The sequence below is a fragment of the Pseudopodoces humilis genome, chromosome 8, assembly GCF_049639895.1.
Source record: "Pseudopodoces humilis isolate 2021_Gansu_Grassland_sample_001 chromosome 8, ASM4963989v1, whole genome shotgun sequence".
Classification (NCBI taxonomy): Eukaryota; Metazoa; Chordata; class Aves; order Passeriformes; family Paridae; genus Pseudopodoces; species Pseudopodoces humilis.
This window is the reverse complement of record NC_142207.1, coordinates 9,959,808-9,979,590: the sequence shown is the minus strand read 5'-3', so window position 1 is coordinate 9,979,590 and position 19,783 is coordinate 9,959,808. Positions and strand designations below refer to the sequence as shown.

The 19,783-nt window shown below is 43.3% G+C and overlaps 1 protein-coding gene across 10 annotated transcripts in view; it reads left to right on the top strand.

The window, feature by feature from the left end:
- Nucleotides 1-7,007: 7,007 nt before the first annotated feature.
- KALRN (kalirin RhoGEF kinase) overlaps nucleotides 7,008-19,783 on the top strand; it is a 474,021-nt gene continuing 461,245 nt past the window's right edge. For all 10 annotated transcript variants that reach the window (XM_088058776.1, XM_088058771.1, XM_088058767.1 and 7 more), the window contains exon 1: nucleotides 7,008-7,272. In XM_088058776.1, the coding sequence (XP_087914902.1) occupies nucleotides 7,200-7,272 (73 nt within the window). In that variant the 5' untranslated portion in view covers nucleotides 7,008-7,199. The remainder of the gene's footprint in view (nucleotides 7,273-19,783) is intronic.

The window sequence follows — 19,783 nt, the reverse complement described above, 5'->3', positions numbered from 1 at the left end:
GAGACCTACTTTTCATGTTCAGAGATAAGCTGGGGTTTGAACTGAGATCCAAAGTTCTACTGCAAGTAGGTAAGTACCAGGTCTGGAGTCACTGTGGAGAGGGGTGGAAGGCTGGTCCTCAACCCAGGGGTTCTAGGAAGCACAAGGATGTGGCTGTGTGGGCACATCTTCCTCCTTGTCTAGTTACAGGTTTCTGGTTGCAGTCACATGTGCTTCTCCTCTATTCCCAGTAAGCCAACACCTCCCCTCCATCACACCTGCCTGTAGCAAGCAATAAATACTAGGAGGAAGCTGGAGCTAATCTCCATCCTTGTGAATCTCTGTTTCTAGGCAGAAGGGAAAGGAGACTTGCTATTAGCAGAAAAGAGAAAGCCAAAAAGACAATAAATGAAGGAGAACATCTGGAATCTTTCCAGCCATAGCTGTAAAACTGGCTGAAAATATACCTGGGGAAAGTGACGGAAGGGGAAGTGTGCTCTGCAAGGCTCTTAAAGCCCTCAGGAGAGAAGTGGTGACTTGAAAGCAGGGAGACACTGAGTAACTGAACCCTGCTCCTGGTGTCAGGAGGAGTGATGACTGCCCCTGAGATGTAGCTGCAAGAACTGCTGTGTGTGCCTGGAGGAGTGTGAGGGAAAAACTCAGTGACTGAATGTCTTCGGTGCATCAGATTTGGTCTTTCAGTAATTTACTTATTGGTGCCTTCAAAAATACTAATGTTTTTTAAACCCTCCCTACCCTGCCCTCCCCTCCACAAAAAAAAAAACCCCAAACCCCAACAAAGCAACAAACCAAATCTAAACTGCCTCAAAAATTACCACTGAAGGGTATCTTCTGACAGTTCCTCAGGTAAGGATTTGTAGATAAGACTTGTTACATGAGCAATACTGGAATGTTTGCTTAATAGCAAAATAAAATTTATTTTACTAACTTTATTAATTAGGGTAATTAATGGAAGAAACATTCCCCTTAGTGGGTAGAGTCTAGTATGAACATCACAATGTACATTTTCAGTGTTACATCTATTGCAAAGCACTAAGCTGGATAAACAGCTGCCAGTTACAGGGGCTGCTGGCAGGATTTTCAAGGACTGTACTTTGTAGTAGGGGATTTTGAAAGGTTGTCACCTGATTCAGTAGGAATGTATGACTCATTTGATGTGTTAGCTGATTAATTTTAAGTTTACTAGGACTTTTGAGGAGAATCCAAAGATTAAACATTATGGCACATTTACAGATCCAAACTTTACTTTTCTAACTCTAAACTTACTTTTGTGTAAAAAAACTCAAAACAAAGCAGGCTCACATTGTTTTGGTTTTTGCATGCACCACTACTAGTTTTATCAATGCAAGAAACTTCTTTCTCACACTAATTTATACTGGTGAAATGGAAAACAGGTTAGTATTTATGTCCAACCATGTGTGAAATTAGTATCCTACAAGTGCACTGAAATGAATGCTTGTGGTAATAAAGTAGTAGTCACTGTTTAATTTTAATGCATGCTTCACTTTAAAATTGGTTTTCTGAATAGCTACTATGTACATTTACATTCTTCCCAAAAACACTTCAATATTTAATACTTCCTTTTTCTGGTCTGGTTCTGTAACTCTTTCTGCACTGGTCAGAACTTGCCTAGGAGACTGCTTGGAATTTAGGAGCTACTGGTAAATAAGAGCTGCTCAGTATCTAAGAATCTGGCAGAACTTCAGAATCAGGATTAAAAGTTTGCAGGAAACTCAGAATAAAATGTTCCAGCTTAACAGTGCTTAAGACTGATGTTCTTTATGTACATAAAAGTACAGTGTAGACTTGGCCAACACAAACTTATTTTCAAGCCTTATGTAGCAAATGGAGCCTGGCTGAGGAATATCACTTTAGTGTTTAGATTTATTTATTTCATTAGTTAACAGAATCTGTGATCCACTAGCACTTATTAGCAACTCATTTAACAAATTAATCTAAATAGTTACCAAGGAGAAAAGAATTTTCAGTCACTGTTGGCTCTTCCAGATTCATATCTGTAAACTTAGCTAAGGCTTGTGTCTTCTTCTTGGATGCATCAGCTGTTCTGCTTGTTGCAAATTCAGTCTAAGCTTCTGTGGCCAGAGTGGCAAATGCAGTTCTGGAACTTACGGAGGAGACACATTTGTCTGACTGATGATGCGAGTAAACCTTTGCATTGTTATCGTGATAAAAATATTATATATTTTGTAAATTGTTCTGCTAATTGCTATTGCTTTCCTCTGGGTGGGGTGGTGTTTCTGTAGAGAAATGATTATTGCTCAGCTTTCTGTCCAAGTTTGGGGAAAATGAAATTTATGTCGGCTCTGAAAGCAGGAGACTAGATGGCAACTGAGCAGACATTCCCACTTCAGCTGTGATGCAGAGGGGAAATATAAAGAGGTGGAATGATACTGGGACAGAGACTTTGGCATGGTATTAGAGCTCACTCTATGCCTGCCCGTACAGGTGTTCCACATCTGAGCAAACAGTAGAGCTAAACCACACATGTGAGTGTGAATTTGGGTGCTGCAGAGCCAACCTTGATGTGTACACGCTGTCTGTTGAGCCAGAAATAATCTCTGGCATATATATGGGCATTTGAGTCTAAGCATATGAAACATGTCTTCTGCCTCCTCCATCCTGCCCTGGAGGCTTCTCTGAACACCCTGTTTCTGGGGACTTGCAGATTTTCCCTTGCAGGATTCCTGACAGTCTAGAATACAGATGGAAATTTCCACCCCACTGTGCCTGGTCCCATATAAGAGCATAGTAATTTCAAGTCTAATACCTAGACGTAGGCCTAAACAGGTGTGAGAATTTCTTCTCACATACCCAGAATGTAGCTGCAAATAACTTATTAACAAGACAGCCTTAGGTACTTTTAAGACTTACATTTTTCTGCTCTGCTATTCAGGTTTTCTCTCAATCCCACCTCCTAAAAACACTCTCTATTTAGACATTGCTGTGTCACTGAATGCGAGGGACTTTCTGCACAAGCAACTGGCTCTGCAGCACCTTGCAGACTGCAGCTCATCTGCTGAGTGTGGCAGATGGGTTTTCTCCCTGTCCCATTTGAATGACAACTCTTGGCCCATGTACTGTGTTTTGAAGCACCAGACTCTTGACCCTTTGTGCAGGACACACCTTTGCAGGTGCCTTCTCAGAGTTCTGTTCTGATTCCAGCAGTGTAGCTGTCCTGGAGCCATCAAATACATTTTTCTTGTCTTGGATCTGCTTGGAAAGATGAATTTTACTGATTTCTTGTTCACATTCCTCTTCCTCCTCCCATCCTGTAGCATGCAAATTTATGAGATTTAGCTAAAAAATGTTTCATCTCAGATACCACCTATTGCCATTTTTTCCATTGGAAAACTTGACTGTAGCAGAGGCCTTAAATCAAAAGCCTTTGTGACAGTTTCTGATCTTTGAGCAGCTTTAAGGGCTGTCAAAAAGAAAAACATTCATACCTAGTTAAATGAAGTTGTTTGGTATGGATTGAGGTATTTGTCAAGTAGAGCCATGCAAAAGATTAAAGCAGTATCTGTCAGTGAAACTACTGTATTTTGGCTTATGTAATTCTACAGGGTTTTTTTTCCATATTTTGCTTTTCAAGGAAAGTGTAGGTGCCTTCAGCATTATATCTAAAAAGGGAATTATACATTGCAGATAGTATTTCATTCTATATTTAACAGCTCTTCTTTGAACAACAAAAACTATAAACTCATTGCTGGGACTTGCACTGAAGTCATGGTGGTTCCTAGTTGTTAATGATATTTTACAGTGACAGGCCTGTTCTGCTTGCAGTGTCAAGAAAAACAGTAGCTCATCCAGTGTCTGGGTTTCCACTAAAGTTTACTGATATTGGACTGTAGTACTGCCCACACTGCATTGCCATGGTATGTGTATATGAGAGGTATGTGCAAAATGTGACAGCAGGACTGCTGCTTCAATGATAAAGCCATGAAAACAGTGAATACATTGGGCAGGGCTTCCCTGGCCAGTGGAGCTGCCAGCAGAGAAGAGCAAACTTGCTGTGTCTTACATAGCAGAAATGAGCAAGAAAAAGGCACGGCTACGTCTTGATAGACTTTAACAAAAAAATATCTCCAAATACTTTTATTATTTAAAAAGTGGAAATTCCTGTTTGTTTTAAATTATGAGAGATTTGAGACCATTCATGATCCAATGAAGGTTTTCTGTGAAGAAAAAAAAATAAATTTCTTTTCAGAATATACTGGTATTTTATATAGTTAAATATGAGTATTTTCACTGGTTTAATCATTAACTAGGAATCTGTGTAGGTATTGGGATGGCAGGTAAGCTAAATGGACTGCTCTCCCTCCCCTCAGCATTTACTAACACCTTCAGCTGGAGGTTATACAGACAAATGTGCTTTCTGTAGCCTATATAATTCCTACAACTGATGCTGTAAGGCACATCTGCAGGGTTGCTAAGGAAAGTGGAATATTCATTTCTCTGTCATTGACAAAATTAATTCCCTTTGGATGATGCTAAACCTTCCTTGGAGGTAACTAACTCCTGTCTTGCTTCTAAGGGTGGTCCCCAATGCTTTAATTCTAACACCAACCAGGTTATACCAAGTCCTGAGTGGATTCGAAGGTTCACAAGGAAACCACATTCTTCCCAGCTGCCAAGCTCACACTCCTGAATGAACCTGAATGTAAGAGTTCAGGGGAGCAAATCTACTTTGGGCTAGTGAATATTCAGAAATGAGATCTTGAGATGCAATCCAAAATGGTGCAGCTTGTTTAAGCCTGGAAGAGGGAAGGCTTTTCTGCACTGTGCCATGATGTGGAAGGGGTAAATGACCACTGAAGAAAGTCTGGTGCTTTAAAGACTGATTTTAGTCAGCTGCTTGTACTGTGGTAATGCCATACTGCTGGCATGCCTGATATGGAGGTGCTTCTGGTGTCCTGCTAGTCCTGAGGAGAGAAGTCAGAGGCTGCACAAGGGTGTGTAATGAGTTTTGGCAGCCTGGATGTAGACTTTGTGTTACTACTTCCTGCAGACAGTTGTGAAATGACCTTTTTTTAATCCATAAAAAGATAAATGGCTTCAGTTAAAACCAGCTGGAGGTAGGCATGGGAAATGGTGCTACATGAGATACCAGGAGGGAGGGAATGAGGAAACTAAATGCTAGGTGGATCTCTGTAGCATGTTTGCTCTTATCTCTGATTCCCCAGGCATGACATATTCTGTTTCAATTGGAGTAGTAAACAGTAAGGTCAGAGGAGATGTGACTGGGATCTCTGTGCTTATCCTGACTGGTCAATACCATTTTGACAGTTACATTTCTGCAGGGAAATTTTCAGTCTTTTAATCAAGTGCAATATACACCCAAATCCAACCTTCCCTCATGTTCTATTGAGAAGAGATCAGGTGGAGGAAACCCATGTTCCTCTGGCATCTAAAATAATCTGGGCTGAAACAGAAAATGTTCTGCCAACCTCAGTTGCTAAACTACCTACAGATTGAGAACTGATCCAAACAGTGTCACTTACAGCCAGTTGGCTCTGACACTTCTGCTAGACAAAGTATTTTTTTCCTTAAGATGCACTAGACTGATACCTCTTTTGAAGTGCTCCAGTGCATCCCTCCATGCTGACTAGGTTTTCAGAGGGGTTTTGTCCTCAAGTCCCTTAAACATCAGGGATTTTCAATGGCAAATGAATGATGACTAGGCATTACCCCTAAAGGATAAAGACAGTGAGGCCATGGGGGTGTTCTGGCTAAAAGACTTCTGTTCTTGAGTGATGGATGGGATTTTGTAGCACGATGGGTTATCCAAGGATAATACAGCCAGAGGGGTCATCACATCAACAGTTGCTTTTTCTTTCTAATGGTAGAGGAAGCACTGTGAGGTCTGAGAGTAACATTCCTGTTTTACAGTGGTGGTTAGGTGAAAAAGCAGCATTTCTCCTTAAGCTCATTTTAGAACTGTTATGCGATCACAGAAGAATGAGGAGCTGGGGAAACTTCAAATAGGTGAACAGGAAAAGAAAGTGCCCAAATGGCAAACATCTGTCTTCGTCTATCTCTGCCTGTCTGTGCTTGAAATTTTTGATAGCTGGGCTCAGAAAAGAACATTTAACTCAGCGACTAACAAAGTACAAACAAGTATTCCTCACAACACTCCCTTTAGGACAACAATTATTGTCCCAAATCACATATACTGGAGTTATAGTAGAGAAATCAAAGTCATTCAGTGAGCAGAATCAATGTCTGAGCTGGGACCAGGATCTTGGCTTTCCAAACTTCTTTTTGGCTCTCTAGTCACTGAAAACTGTAAAAACTAAAATATGAAGGCAAACCTGCAACAACATGCAGTTTCGCTGATCGTTTCCAAAGCAATCGTGCCCAACAGCTCCTGAACATAAAACAATCCCCTAACCCCTCTACCCAACCCCAAAACAAAGAATAATTTCTTGTATCCGTGTAACCACATCAGCGTTCACTTTCGCCCCCCGACTACCTGCCCAGCTAACAAACGAGCGCCGCACCGTGCCCCCGCGGCTGTTCATCAGAGGGGAGACATGGCAGCGGTGCAGCCCGGGGATGCACAGCGCTACGGCTGCGGAGCCTACAGGGGTAGGGAATAAAACAAAAATTCCCTCCCGGCTCCCGCGGGGCGGCGGTGCCCGCACCTGTGCCCGGGGCGGCCGGACCCGCGCCCCGCCCGGAGCGGCCGCGCCCCGCAGAGGGGCTGCCCCGGCGGCGGGGGGCGCCGCAGCCTCCCCGGCCGGCTCCCGGCCTGGCTCAGGAAGTGCCGGCAGGGAAACGGCGGGGGCGGGCGCCGGGGGCCGGGCCGGGCTGTCAGCACGGCGAGGGGCAGCGGCGGCGGCGGGGGGAGCGGAGCGGAGCGGAGCAGGTCGGAACAATAGCGGGTGGAGGGGAGGGGGCCGGCGGCGGGGGGGCGCGGCACCGGCACCCCGCCCCGGCCGCACCGCCCAGCGCAGCCCGGGGGCAGCGCAGCCCAGCCCCGGGGCAGCCGCCCCGCAGGCACCGCGGAAGGGATGATCCGAGCGGCGCTCGGTTGGGCTCGCAGCTGAACGCGCCTCCATCCCTCCCTCCCTCCTCTTCTCCCTCCCTCTTTTTCTCTCTCTCTCTCTCGGCTCTCCTCCTCCCTAACTCACTGGATATTACCAGCCGCCGGGCTCGCCGCCGCCTCTCCCCCAGCCATGAATCCCGCCGAAGGGGCGGCGGAGGAAGGCGCTGTCCCTGACTCCGAGGTGGATGCTTTCTTCCGAACAGGTAGGGGAGCCGCGGGAAGGGGCCAGGGCAGTGCCGGGCCCTGCCTCCGCCGCGGGATGCGGGGCTGGCGGCTGCGGCGCGGGCACCGCCAGCAGCGGAGCCGCGGGGAGGGGAGAAGAGGGGATGGAGGGGAGAAGAGGGGATGGAGGGGGTCCCCGCCTGCCGCCTCGCTTTGTCCGCCGTAGCCCCTCGGTGCGCCCGTGCCCCCGTCACTCCTCCCGCCCCCGGGAGGATGCTACCGCGGGGCTGCGCTTCCACCGCTTCGGGAGAGGACCGGCCAGGCCCCCGCCCCAAGCAGGCACAAAAGCCCCGCGGGGATGCTCGGGGAGAGCCGCAGCGTTGTCACCCCCGCGGGAAGCAGCGCCGGCTGGGCCCCGCCGGGCCCCCGCCTCCGGCGGCGACGGCCACGGCCACCCGGGTACCGGCTGGTATTTGGAAGCGGAGCTGGCTGCCTGCCCCGCTCCAGCCGGGCGAAGCGCCTGGCGCTACCCCTGCCGCCCTCGCATGGGCAGCGAGTGAGTGCAGAGGCGCCCTGGGCAGCGCTCGCCCGCAGCCCCGCTGCCGGCCGGGGATGCTGACCTCGCGGAGACGGGCTCGCTAAGTACCTCTGGGCGGGGTGAGAGCCCTATGTTTCACTCTCCCGATTCAGAGGATGCTGAAGTGCAGCCAAAGTGTAGCTGGACTACAGCAGAGCGTAGGGAGTCTTTGCTAATGAAGCAGTGGTTAATTACATTTTGTGGGCAATGGGTACGTGCTGGGGTCTCCACTGCATCGCCCATTTGTGAGGTGGTGTTTGTGTGGGAGCCCCCAGCTCTGAAGCATGGCTTTGTACAGGATGAGCACCTCAACTGAAGCAACTTGTGGTCTGCATGACACACCTCCCCTCAGTTCTCCCTTGCTCCCTCCCCCATGAAAATCTTAAGGAAGTTTTATAATCTTCTTGGTAGATTTTTAATTAAAAATTGTAAAGGATTAAGTACTTGTTTCATAAGGGGATTGACCCTTTTGGGCTAGGACTGACACTTACTGCCACAGCTGTTTGTCAAGACTGCTTTTCAGCTGTTTTCCTTCTTCTACCTGCTCATTAGCTACATACAATGCTTTGAGCTCCAGATACAAAAAAGCGATTATGTAATCACCAAAACTTTAAAGAAGTAAAATCCTGAAGGCCTGCAGCAGCTCCCTGCTATGGTAGACTGCACCCCATTTATGTGAAAACCCTTTGATCTAGGGACTAAGTATAATAAGGTCTGGCTGTGTGTATCTTATGATCCACAAGTCATTAAGCCATAGGGTATTTGCCTGTTGATAACCTACCTGGTTACAAGATAATTTCCTAAGTCTCAACAAATGACAGATTTGTTAGAAAAAAAGAAAAGAAAAACAGCCCACTAATTTTCCTTTTAAAAAGAATGTGTTAATTAAGGTTCCCCCCTACCTTTTCACTCCCCTCCTTCACCCAAAGCTGAATCATTTCTCTGTGACACTGCTTTCTCAACGTAAGCATGTTAGCAGAATTGAATTTGGAGAGAGTCAAATCTATCTTGCTTATATAAAAAAAGTATTCCTAAATGAAGGAAAAGTACAGGGAACTGTATGGCTAGACATTTCTCCAAAGCTGCCTCCTTCACCTTAAATTTCACCTGTAGATCCATGAATACACTTGTAACCTGCATTAAACATTTAGCCCTGAGATTTCAGAGAGTCTCCTAACACTTCTGCTTCTTGAGGAAACCAAATCATAGGACACTGGGCTTGGGAGAGGTGCCTAGGTCCTATCCTGGCACTGAAACATGTATGCATAGGCCATCCCTGATAGTTGTCTGTCTTCACCTTGAGCTTCATCAAAGAAGATGGCACAATTCTTGTTTCTATATCAGTATGTAGCATCTTGTGTCCAAAATGATGATGTAGAAAAATACCCCCAGACTATTAATTCTGGCTGTCTTCTGGCAACATCCCTGAGAAATGGGGAAAGCACAAGCACAGGTATGACTTTTGTGAAATGACAGTGTTGGTTCTCTGTGGTGTTTGGGGCCCCTTCAGTTGTGGGTTTGTGCACTGCTGTAGTGCCTGTGTGAAGTTGGGTTCAATGGATGGTGGAGAGAACAGCTGATGTGGGGCTTGGGAGAACAGTCATAGCCAGGACACAACTGATTTCCACCTCTGAGGCTGACAATAGCGACCCTGTCTGAGTAAGGACTGTGAGATGGGGTCTGATTTCTAATAGCTACAGAGACCTGCATTGACTTAGTGTGCTTTTTCCCTTGATACTAGATTTTTTTCTTCTACACCTTGTCCTGACTTGTATTCTGGATTTGTAAAGCATAACCATTGTCTTACATGCTCGCATCAAATAAAAAATTAATGTATATGGTTTAAAGATTAGCTGCTCTGATAACCCAATCTTATATTAAACAGCCTGAACTCTTCCCAAATTCGCAGTTACCACATGGAAAAGCATGAACTCATAATTTGTTAAAAAAAACAGAGTTGAAACAACTAAACCTCTCTGCGAGGCTTTTAGCAACCAGCTGGGCTTTGCACTGAGGCGGGAGGATCGATAGGCTGCTCCCTGGTACCGGCAGAGGAGGCTGATGCTGGGAGTGGCGCCGCTCACAGAGCAGCTCCCCCAGCAGCACCCAAACACTCCAGGTACCTGTCCCTTATCAGCGGGGACACCTGAGATAGCAGGTTTCTGAGCTGTACCTGGAAAGACAAACTGAAGAAATTAACGTGAAGTAATAAAGGAAGGTCTGTTCTGGTGCTTACACTGACGAGAACTAGGAATGACTTTTCTTAAAAGGGTGGATTTAACAGCTGTGTAGTTGGTGCTGGCAGTCAGTTAAAACCTTCCTGGAGTCAGGCAGAAAAAGGGCTATTCTAATTTTCACCATCAGATATATGCAGTAAGAAATTCAGGAATTGTCTTTTAGAGAATCAATCACACGTAATTGGGATAAAATAAACAGGCAGAGGGACATGAAGGGCAGAAATTACTATTGCTGTCTCCAGCTCTGATTTCTAGGATAACACCATCTGCTGAATCGTAGCAGCAATTTCTGCATGATGTCTATTGCTTTTGTTTGAGTAAAAACCCAAATCTATGCCTAGATATGCCGTACCAAGTTTCTTAAGACTGAGTTTTTTGACAGGTAAAATATGAGGACCAAAAGACCAAAATATGAGACCAAAATAAGAGAACCAAAAGGTTCTCTTTAACTCTTAATTGTCAGTATTAAATGTGTACCAAAACTTTTTTGTTGTGTGTAATGGAATCCAAATACTTTTTGTTTCAAACATAAAGTAAGTCACTTTCAAAGTGTACAAATAAGAGATATCCCTTGAATACAGACACAGAGAGAAAGCTTTAGCTTCCTGCTTGAGCTGCAGTGATTTCTGCAGTGTGTTTTGGATACAGGGGTGAAACACATAAGGAAATTCTTTACCAAAATTTAAATATTTATAGAGGTCAGTGACAGAATTTAGCAAACTACCAATAACTAGCAAAAGTAGTCATCAATATTACTTCTGCTTCTGTTTTATTTTCTAATTTATTTTTCTGGCACTTAATTATAACTCTGATTGTGTCTGATATGAAGATGCTGACTTTGTCATCGATACTTCTTGTGAGCTGAAAATCGATGTTGTTCCATCTCCTTTGGATACGATGAACTATTCTGTTTGCTCTCTGCTTTTCAGCCACCCGTACTTCTAGTGTTGTTAATTTATGCACGAGTTATGGGCTGTTCTGCTATTAAATAACTTTAAAATTATTGGCATTGGCCAGGCTGTTTGAACAAAAGATGTGCTTGAAATGATGTCAGCAGAGAAGTGCTCCTCGAGGTTGATGGACTCAATTGTCTCCTCACAGAGCAGGTAAATTGATTCAATTAAATTGTCACTGGGGTGAGGTGTTTGTTTGATGCCTGGCTTCCTTACCTTGAGACTTTATAATTCATAAGGCCTGGTGTGGTAATGTGTGCTGCTGGTAAAGGAGGCTCTGTTGCAGAAAAGACTGTCAGGTCTGTCCTACCATTTGAAAAGCTCTTGTGTTCTTTGAGGTGATGCTTCTAATCAAAATCTGTTCCAGTCTCTGGAGGCTTTGACCTCTGACCCTGTGAGGAATATGAGTTTTGTTGTTTTCTTTCTTTATTGTGTAATGTAGGTGATTTTTATTTTTTCATGTGATTGATGTGGGGGAGGAGTTGCTGTTTTATGACAGGTGGGAGCCCAGGTCCCCCTAAACATACCCAGTGCATGGGGGAGGCTGTGTGGCTCTGCCCTGTGGTTGTCCCATCTCCTCCACCTCAGGACTCTGTGGCAAATCTGCTAGTTCAGGAATTTTTATGTAGACACGGGAAAGGACATACAGGTGACTCAAGTGGTCTTGGTGGGAATAACTGTCCTCTTCCCTCTCCTGCCATGCAGATGCTGCTTAAGAAATGGGCAGAAACTGCTGGGTTGTGGCATCTTGTGTCAAAAAAGAAGGATCTCTTTCTGTCTGATGTTGGAAGGGAACAATTTAAATTAATGATTTATGTTCAGAGGAGCATTTCTTTCCCATAGTGCTTCCTCCCTTCTAACACAGAAGTACATACGGGGCAACAGGGATGATAGCTGATAGTTATTTACAATGTGTTTATTCTGGATGAGTTTGCATTGTGTTATAGGCCAGTAGAAAGATACTTATTCTATTTGATATTAATTCAATTAATGTTGAATATAATTACTTCCAGAGGAAGGGGCCTTTCACACGCAGCTTCTGTTCAGAGCTCATCTGTACTGAAGTTCACAATCCTTGATTTCCAGGTCAAGGTGCTGGAGGGAACATACGCTTAAAACACAGACATTAATGAAGTGCACAGGCACTAATAAGGCTTGCTATGGCACCTACAGAAGTTATGGGGGTGAACCTGTTGCCTACATAGTGTTTTTGTGTTGAAATTCTGAAAGAAGAAAAGTGTAATCCTAAAGTCACCACAAAAGAGTGACCATTTTACATGTGGGCTTAGATGGCCATGTCAGTCTTGGAATGATGAGGGGCTTGGATACAAGTGAGCATCCAGCCTGGCCAGGCAAATATAACTATCACTCTTTCCTACCACCTGCTTCCCATACTGTATTTTATCAAGTATCATAATAATAACCTGCTGGGGAAACAGGAGGTTTTAAAAATGGGAGTGGCTTTGACGGGTTTGGTGGGTTTTCTTTGCTGTAATTTCCAGGCACACCCACATGTTAGGAGCCTTTTAGGGAGTCCTCTGGCTGCACAGGTGCTCTGGGCCTCTTGAAGATTGGGAATGAAGTATTCTGTTGTTTCAGCTGCTGTGACCTTATGGTCTCTGGAAAGGCTGATTATGGATGTAGAGCAGCTTTATTGCTCCATGGTGACATGTACCATACAGCACCCAGTGGTATTTTAAGTACTTCATAGTTACATCAAAGAAAATACTTATGGAGTATTAGGCCTTATAAACCCATAGTGCTGTGCCTTTTACGGCTGGAACTTGAAGTCATGAAATGACTTAGAGGTATTTGTGCTTTTGTTTGATTTGGACTGGTGTCCTGCTTTTAATATTTCTTTGGATAAACAACTCCCGTTTTACAGCCTTGCATGGCTCACGCACCCTGTGTTTAACTGAAGGGACTCTGCCACTTGGGGAATTTTGCCTAGAGAATCTGGCAAGAATAACAGGGAATATTCCAATACACGTTTTGCAAAAGAGAGCTGGATATGAAAAGAGAAGTCAAATATGATTGTCTGAATGGAGAGCCTTAAAGTGTAAAGGACTGTAAAAAAAAGAAGTCATAATATTTTGAATTATTTCTTTCCCACTTGCTTCTAGGATGGATTGTGTTACTGCTGTTCAGATCCAGAGAACTTCAGAGGAATTGCTTGGGAGTTTTCACAGATGTAACTGAAAACAGAACTTGGCCCAGGCACTGCAGTGGCAGTCGTAAATCTAGGTTTAAGTCAGTCACCTGTGTGATACGTGGCCTGCAGTGTGTTGAAATGGGATTTAGAGCATTTTGTGCTAGGAATGGAGTAACATTTCAGCAAAATATCTAAGTTTTCATGTCGTATTTCATATTTGATTCAGAATGATCCTTGTATTTGAATCCAGGGCAAAGACTTTCGTCTGTTTATGTCATTGTGAAAGTCATTAACCTTTGTGATTACTGTGGATTCACATTAATTTTATTGAAATGAAATAAATTAATTTCATTTATTTTATTTTGAACTATTCAATGAACATTCAAAGTGATATATTAAAACTTCGTATCTTCACTGCTGAAGTGTTAAATATAATTTAAAACATTTGTTGAAGTTTAAGTAATTTCTGTTACTTAATCAAGGGCTTAGAAGATAATTCTATTTCTACTTTTAAATATAAATATTCATTTTGTTTGCTCATTTTCATTAATGAGTGCCTGGAATAAATTGTGGTTTATTTGGGTTCTTTGTCTCTTATCAATGTGTGGTTTTCTTACTAAAATCTAGGAGTGTTTTTTGTTTCTTTCAAATTGCACAAAATGAAAGCATTCAGGTAGGTAGGTCTAATTTGTTGCACTTCCACTTCAAGGCAATAAATTGCCTTTAAAACTAAAAATGAAATTCCTTTTTTAGTAACCCTAATTATATGAACCAGAATTTCAGTTTCACTGATGGAATAAAACTACTGTAATTAGGCAGTCTGTAGTTTTTAGTGTAAAGTCACATCATGCCTTGCTGAGAATAATAAGAGACAATGATCTTCAATTTAACGTCTTGGTGACTGGCAGACCAGCTGCTCTGGTCATTTCTTTTAGTGAAGTGGCCTTGGGAAAAAGGATGAATGTATGTAGTTTGTGAGAGAAATTAAATTAACCTCGTTACATAATTAGTACCCATGTAGACATGGTAGAGGTTTCAGGTTTTTAAAATACTTTTTTTGGGTGAGGGGAGGGTAGTTTTGTTGTGTGGAATTAGCTGTGCTGAAGTGGTAGAAGACATGCCTTATCTTTACAATGATGATAATAATAATAAAAAAACATAAAGAGGAATGATTTGACTCCAAGATGCTGCTCTCTTCTGGGGATTGTGACCCTTTCTTTGCTAGGTGAGTGCTTGGTGAAGCAGCAAAGGCAGCGGGTCAGGCATGCTCCAGTGCAGCTGCCATAGAAAGGGCGGTAGTTGGCTCACCTTGGTTTGTTACCTGAAATCAAAAATTATCTATATCTCTCTCTATATGTATATATCTCTCTCTATATGTATATATCTCAAAAAGTGCTTTGTATAGGTTCCCCGGTAATATCGGTGCTGCTGGCATGGTTCCTGGCTCCTGGAGGGTACCCTGGTGCTCCCGCTGTTTCAGTGGCAACTGGCAGCCTACTTTGGGAGCAGCATCGTCAGCTGGAAACAATAGTGTCTGATTCTTGTTTGTCAGCAGGGACAATAGCCCCGCTGATGGGCTGTGGCGCAGGAGAGGGGGCTTCCTTTGTATGGCAGTACGGGCATGGCAGATGGCTAATTGGACATGATAAACCACGGGGGCAATGGGGGAGAAAAAGGAGATCTGCAGGGATTAGCGGTTTGTATCCCCCACACTACAGAAAGAATGTATTTTAGAGATGTCATCAACTTTAGTGCTTTGCCGTGAATATATCATTCAGTAATGAAGAAGGAGGACGTCCTAACTAAAGTCTTTCCCCAGCTGATGTGAAGTCTGCTTTATTAGATGGGAACAAATCCTGTTACTGTATGGGAAGGTAGGTGAATGCCTGGCCCCCAAATGCACTGGCACGGCACTTAGGAAAATTAGTAGTGCATATTTTTCATCGGTCTTGTAAGTCAGTGTCAGACTGTTGTGCCAAACAGCATCCAAGCTGAACACAAAGAGCTTTGCCAGCTGTGTTTGTCAGGAGTGGAAAGTTGTGATCTACCATAGCTTGACTTGATAAGAAGAAATGTTCCTCAGTGCTAGAGCACTGAAAAGCTAAGCTGACTATTGGATATGGAATTTATTTATTTAAATATATTTTCTTGGTTTTATTAGAATATACACTATAAAGCCAAAGCGTGAGACCCTTGCACAAACAAACTTTGGCTTATTTAATACGGTTTAGTGAAAAACAGAACTAAAGCCTCGAGGTTAGGTCTGTAAAAATGATCAGAGGACTTTGACACCTGGCCCATGAAAAAAGGCTGAGAGAGCTGGAGAAGGCTCAGAAAAGGATCAGTTGCAATAAGACCGAAAGCATAATTTTTAAAGTAAAAGAGAGTAGGTTCAGAGTACAGATAAGAAGGAATTTTTTTATGATGAGGGTGATAAAACCCTTGAACCATTTGCCCAGAGAAGTTGTGGATGCTCCATTTCTGGAAGCCTAGATGGGACTCTGAGGAACTTGAGGCAGTGGAAGATGTCCGTACTTGTGGCAGGTGTGTTGGACTAGATGACCTTTAAAGGGCCCTTTCAATCCAAACTGTTCTCTGATTCTTAAGTATCCCAGGTAGTTTTTGGTATGAGATGTGTAGGCTTAGCTGATGGCTTCAGCAGCGTCAAGCTGTGGGCTGTGAGCCCAAAGCTGCGTCCACAGCCTGGCAGCAGAAATCAGAAGTTAATCCTAATAAATTGGATTAATTTTAGTTCCTTTTTTCCTCTTGCTGCCTCCTTCCCTCTCCTCAACCAGTTAAACTGCAGGAGAAGGCACACCACGACTTTGGGAGTAACTCCACAGAGGAGCTGTAGGAAGTAAGGCTGAAATGGGAGGGTCACAAGCATTGGTGGCTGCTGCAGTGAGCAGCAGTCAAGTCATTGCTGGCTGTAATGTAAAATGTTCTGTAAAATGGTATCAAGTTCCTAGAATACTTTGCTATTTTAGTGTCTCCCATAATAATAATGTTATGGCATATAACAGATACATTTAAATTGTAGTAAAAATAAATCTGCGAGAGGGTAAAAATAATAGCTAGCAAGAAGTATGCGTTCTATGTGGAAGCAGATTTACTTTCTGTGGAAATATCTGGACTGTGTTTCTCTGTGTTTACTACTGTCTTTTCCCATGGGATAAGTTTAGTGGAGACTCCAGATGAAAACTTTTAGTGAGTTGCCTTTGGCTTTCTGCAGGCCATTCAACTGCTGTATCTGTCAGTCTGGACAGCTTTGAAGGTGTAGGTGCTTGAGAATATTTGAAAGATTGTGAATGAAAAACTGTCCTCCTGTAGGACCTACGATACTGTCATAATGCTATCATGGCTTTCTACCAGGGTTTATTATTTGTACTGCTGTCTCAGTCACTGATTAGTTCCTTCTGAAGCAGATCCTGCATGAACACTGAACAAAAAGATGATCCTTGTCATTGAGTGCTTATGATAAAAGTTAACTAAAGATTCATGTTTTGCTTTTGTTTTTAAACACATCTGAAGGGAAAGTCTGAGGAGTTATGAAGCACTGGGTGCAGAGCAGAAGGAATGACTGAGAATAAGGTACAAGCAGAAAAATAGGGAAGAAATGAGAAAACTGTAGGGAAAGAAGAATGCCACAAAGTTACCTAACAGAGCGCTTCAGAACTGGAGGGCATTTGGCTGAGAAAGTGACCACAGCCTGCATCCTCCATGGAAGGGAAGCAGATGATGTCAGTGTGGGGAAGGTCAGAAACCAGAGGAAATCACATGAATGAGACAATAAGGGGTTTGATTAGAGTTGTAGCTTTTGGAATAGAAAGCTAAAGGTAGGCTTTTTCTGACACACTAGAGAAAAAATGGCAAAATTGCCTGGGTACATAGTGAAAGAAGGGAACAAGCAAAGCCTGTGCATGTTCCATGCTCAGACAAGGTAAGGCATCCATAAGAACCATGACAAAGCACAGGCAAAATAACAAGATTTTCTCTTCTAGATGTCCCTCACATTAAAGACTGTTATTATCACATTGCAGTCTTTTAATACTGGTGCACCAGATGCCTGCCTTGCTTTGATGCTGTGAAGAGCAGGCATTTCCATATGAAGACACAGAGCCAAAATCCTTGCGTGTTCTGCTTCGTGTTTAATGCCTCTTGTTCACAGAAACATGTCATGGAGAGCCGACCTCCTTGGATCTGACTGCCACTCTGTTTGCAGCAATTTAACTTTCCTGCTCTGCTTTTCTCTGCCGAGGCAGAGAGTTCAGGAGTGATGCTAATTGAGTCAGTCTGAAGCATTCAGATAAATTTAGTCTGAAGGAGAAAGTCGGGCCTACAGAGTAAATAGTAATGATCTTGTGAGCTTAGAGGACTTAGATCTAAGGTATGTGAATCTCCTGTTAAGTTTGCTCTTATTCAACTCAGTCCCGCTCAAAAGTTAGCTGGACTTTTAAATAGGTCAGCTATTTCTTACAGATCCTCCTAGTCTGTAATCTGTCTGCTGCTTCAGGTTATTTATCAGATCCCTAATGAGACTGTCTTGAACTATTTGAGCCAGGAGAAAGTTTTTTTAAGTGTGTCTTGGTTTAGAACACCTCTGATGCTAAAACTGGAGGAGAAACCCTGTTGATTGGATGAGCTTAAATCAGTTGAAACTGATCCATGTGGTAATGGGAGTTTGTAAAAATGACACTTCCCAGCATATAAATCCTTATAATAGGAAAAGATTTATTTTTTTTTTTTTTTAAAGCTGATTGTCTTCATCATTGAGCTGTGCAGTAAGGTGCTTCTGGCAGCTTAGACCTGGTTGCTGTGATTGGCATTGATTTCAGTGTTTGTTCCAGTTTCAGCTCCATCACAGTGTTTCAGCCTGAAGGCTTTATGATGCTCATTTGCAACAGTTCAAACCCAGTGACTGGTAGGTTCTTTCTCAGGTAGACAAAGGGCAAGTTTCTATAGCATCCACCTCCAAAATCAAGAAGTGCTTTACATACAGCAGGGTGAACCATAATTTCTTTCCTTGGCTCAGCTGTCCTCAGCTCCTCTTGGTGTGCAGTGGTAACGGAGATAACAGTAATTAGAAATAATACTCAGAATTAGTGCAGCATTTCAGAACACTCTGTTGAGTTTTACAGTCTTTATGTAAAATAGGGAAGTCTCATCTACCAAAAGGGGAAAATCAGGCATAAAGCTGTAGTAAGTGGTTTTCTTGAGATTGTATGGATTTGGTGCTCATGTTCTTGAGAAACTTGTGTCCTGGTGGTGGAGCAAACCCTGACAAAGCACTGAATGTCTTCATCTTCTGTTGGCAGGGCATAGGCTAGGAAAAGCACACCAATCCATTTTTACTGTAGGATTTCCAAAGTTCATGCTGAAGTAACAAGTGAAATCAGAGAGATGTGCAAACTCTTATCTCTTCTTGAACCACTTGGTATGGGTTCCTGTATATTGATGCAGGCGACCTACTTCAGACAGGTTTTACTTCTTGACCTTGAAGTCCTGGAAATGAGATTAACACACCTTGCCGATGTCCACACCAATAAGTCAAATGGTCTTGAGATTTTTATGACACTTGGCCCTATTTTTAAATATACGTAGGTGAAAACCACAGCTGGTGTAACAAAATGGCCCAATTCCAGTGACAGCAGAGGAACTACAGTAATTGACACAGGCAGAAATTTTGGCCTGTGTTCAACTGACAGAATTATGCGGGGATAGGGCCAATGAAGACTGGTAGCAGGGTATTTCCAATTTAATGTGATAAGACATCCCCATGATCCCCATGATACCATCACCGTGGTACCCAAATGCTGACAAAAGAAGGCACTTTGGCTCTGGGTCCATTCTGCTCCCTGCTTGGTGAGGTCCCTATACCTTTTTGATAATGAGTGTGCTGCTGTGAAACATCTATTACAGCTATTAAATACTAAATGTAAGATAAATTTATTGACATGCTATTAAAAAGTTCCACCTGCCTAGGAATGCTTTGCTTTCTAGCCCAGGCTTGCTAATGTAGTCCATATTTCATAGAGTTCTCTCCATGAAGAGAGTGCTGTCAGGAGCCATTTACAGCTCTCATCCAGCTTTGTGATTGTTTTCAAGTTCCAGGTTCCATTTTCTTGCTGAGTCACCCACTCTACCATTGAGTTTAGGCTGGGAATGTCTCCTGTGAGCATGTTAATTACTTGAGGCACGGGAAGGTATCTTCTGACTAGTTCCCTACAGCTGAGTTTCATAGAGCTAGAACCATAGCATATGATTTCCTTTTCTTGGTCACATTTTTCCTCGTACATTTTCCTCTTGGACTGTATCTAGCAAATATAGAACTTATATGTTGCTATTCCAAATGTTTGCTTTATGTGGCATTGTCCAGGGCAGAGTAAATACCTGTGGCCTTCTGAAGAGCATTGATTGATTGCACATCCCATCTATGTTTGCCCAGCAACATTCTCCTTGTAACCTGTGAATGAGACAACTGCAGAGACTTCTAATTCGGTGCTACTCCGAAGAGTAGTTTTCACACTGTCCAACAGAAAGTCATGTTGCATCTTCCTTTGGGAATATACAGACAAAGGAGTTTCCTATTTGGAAGCTATCTTTAGGGACAGAAGCTGTGGGAGGTATAGCACA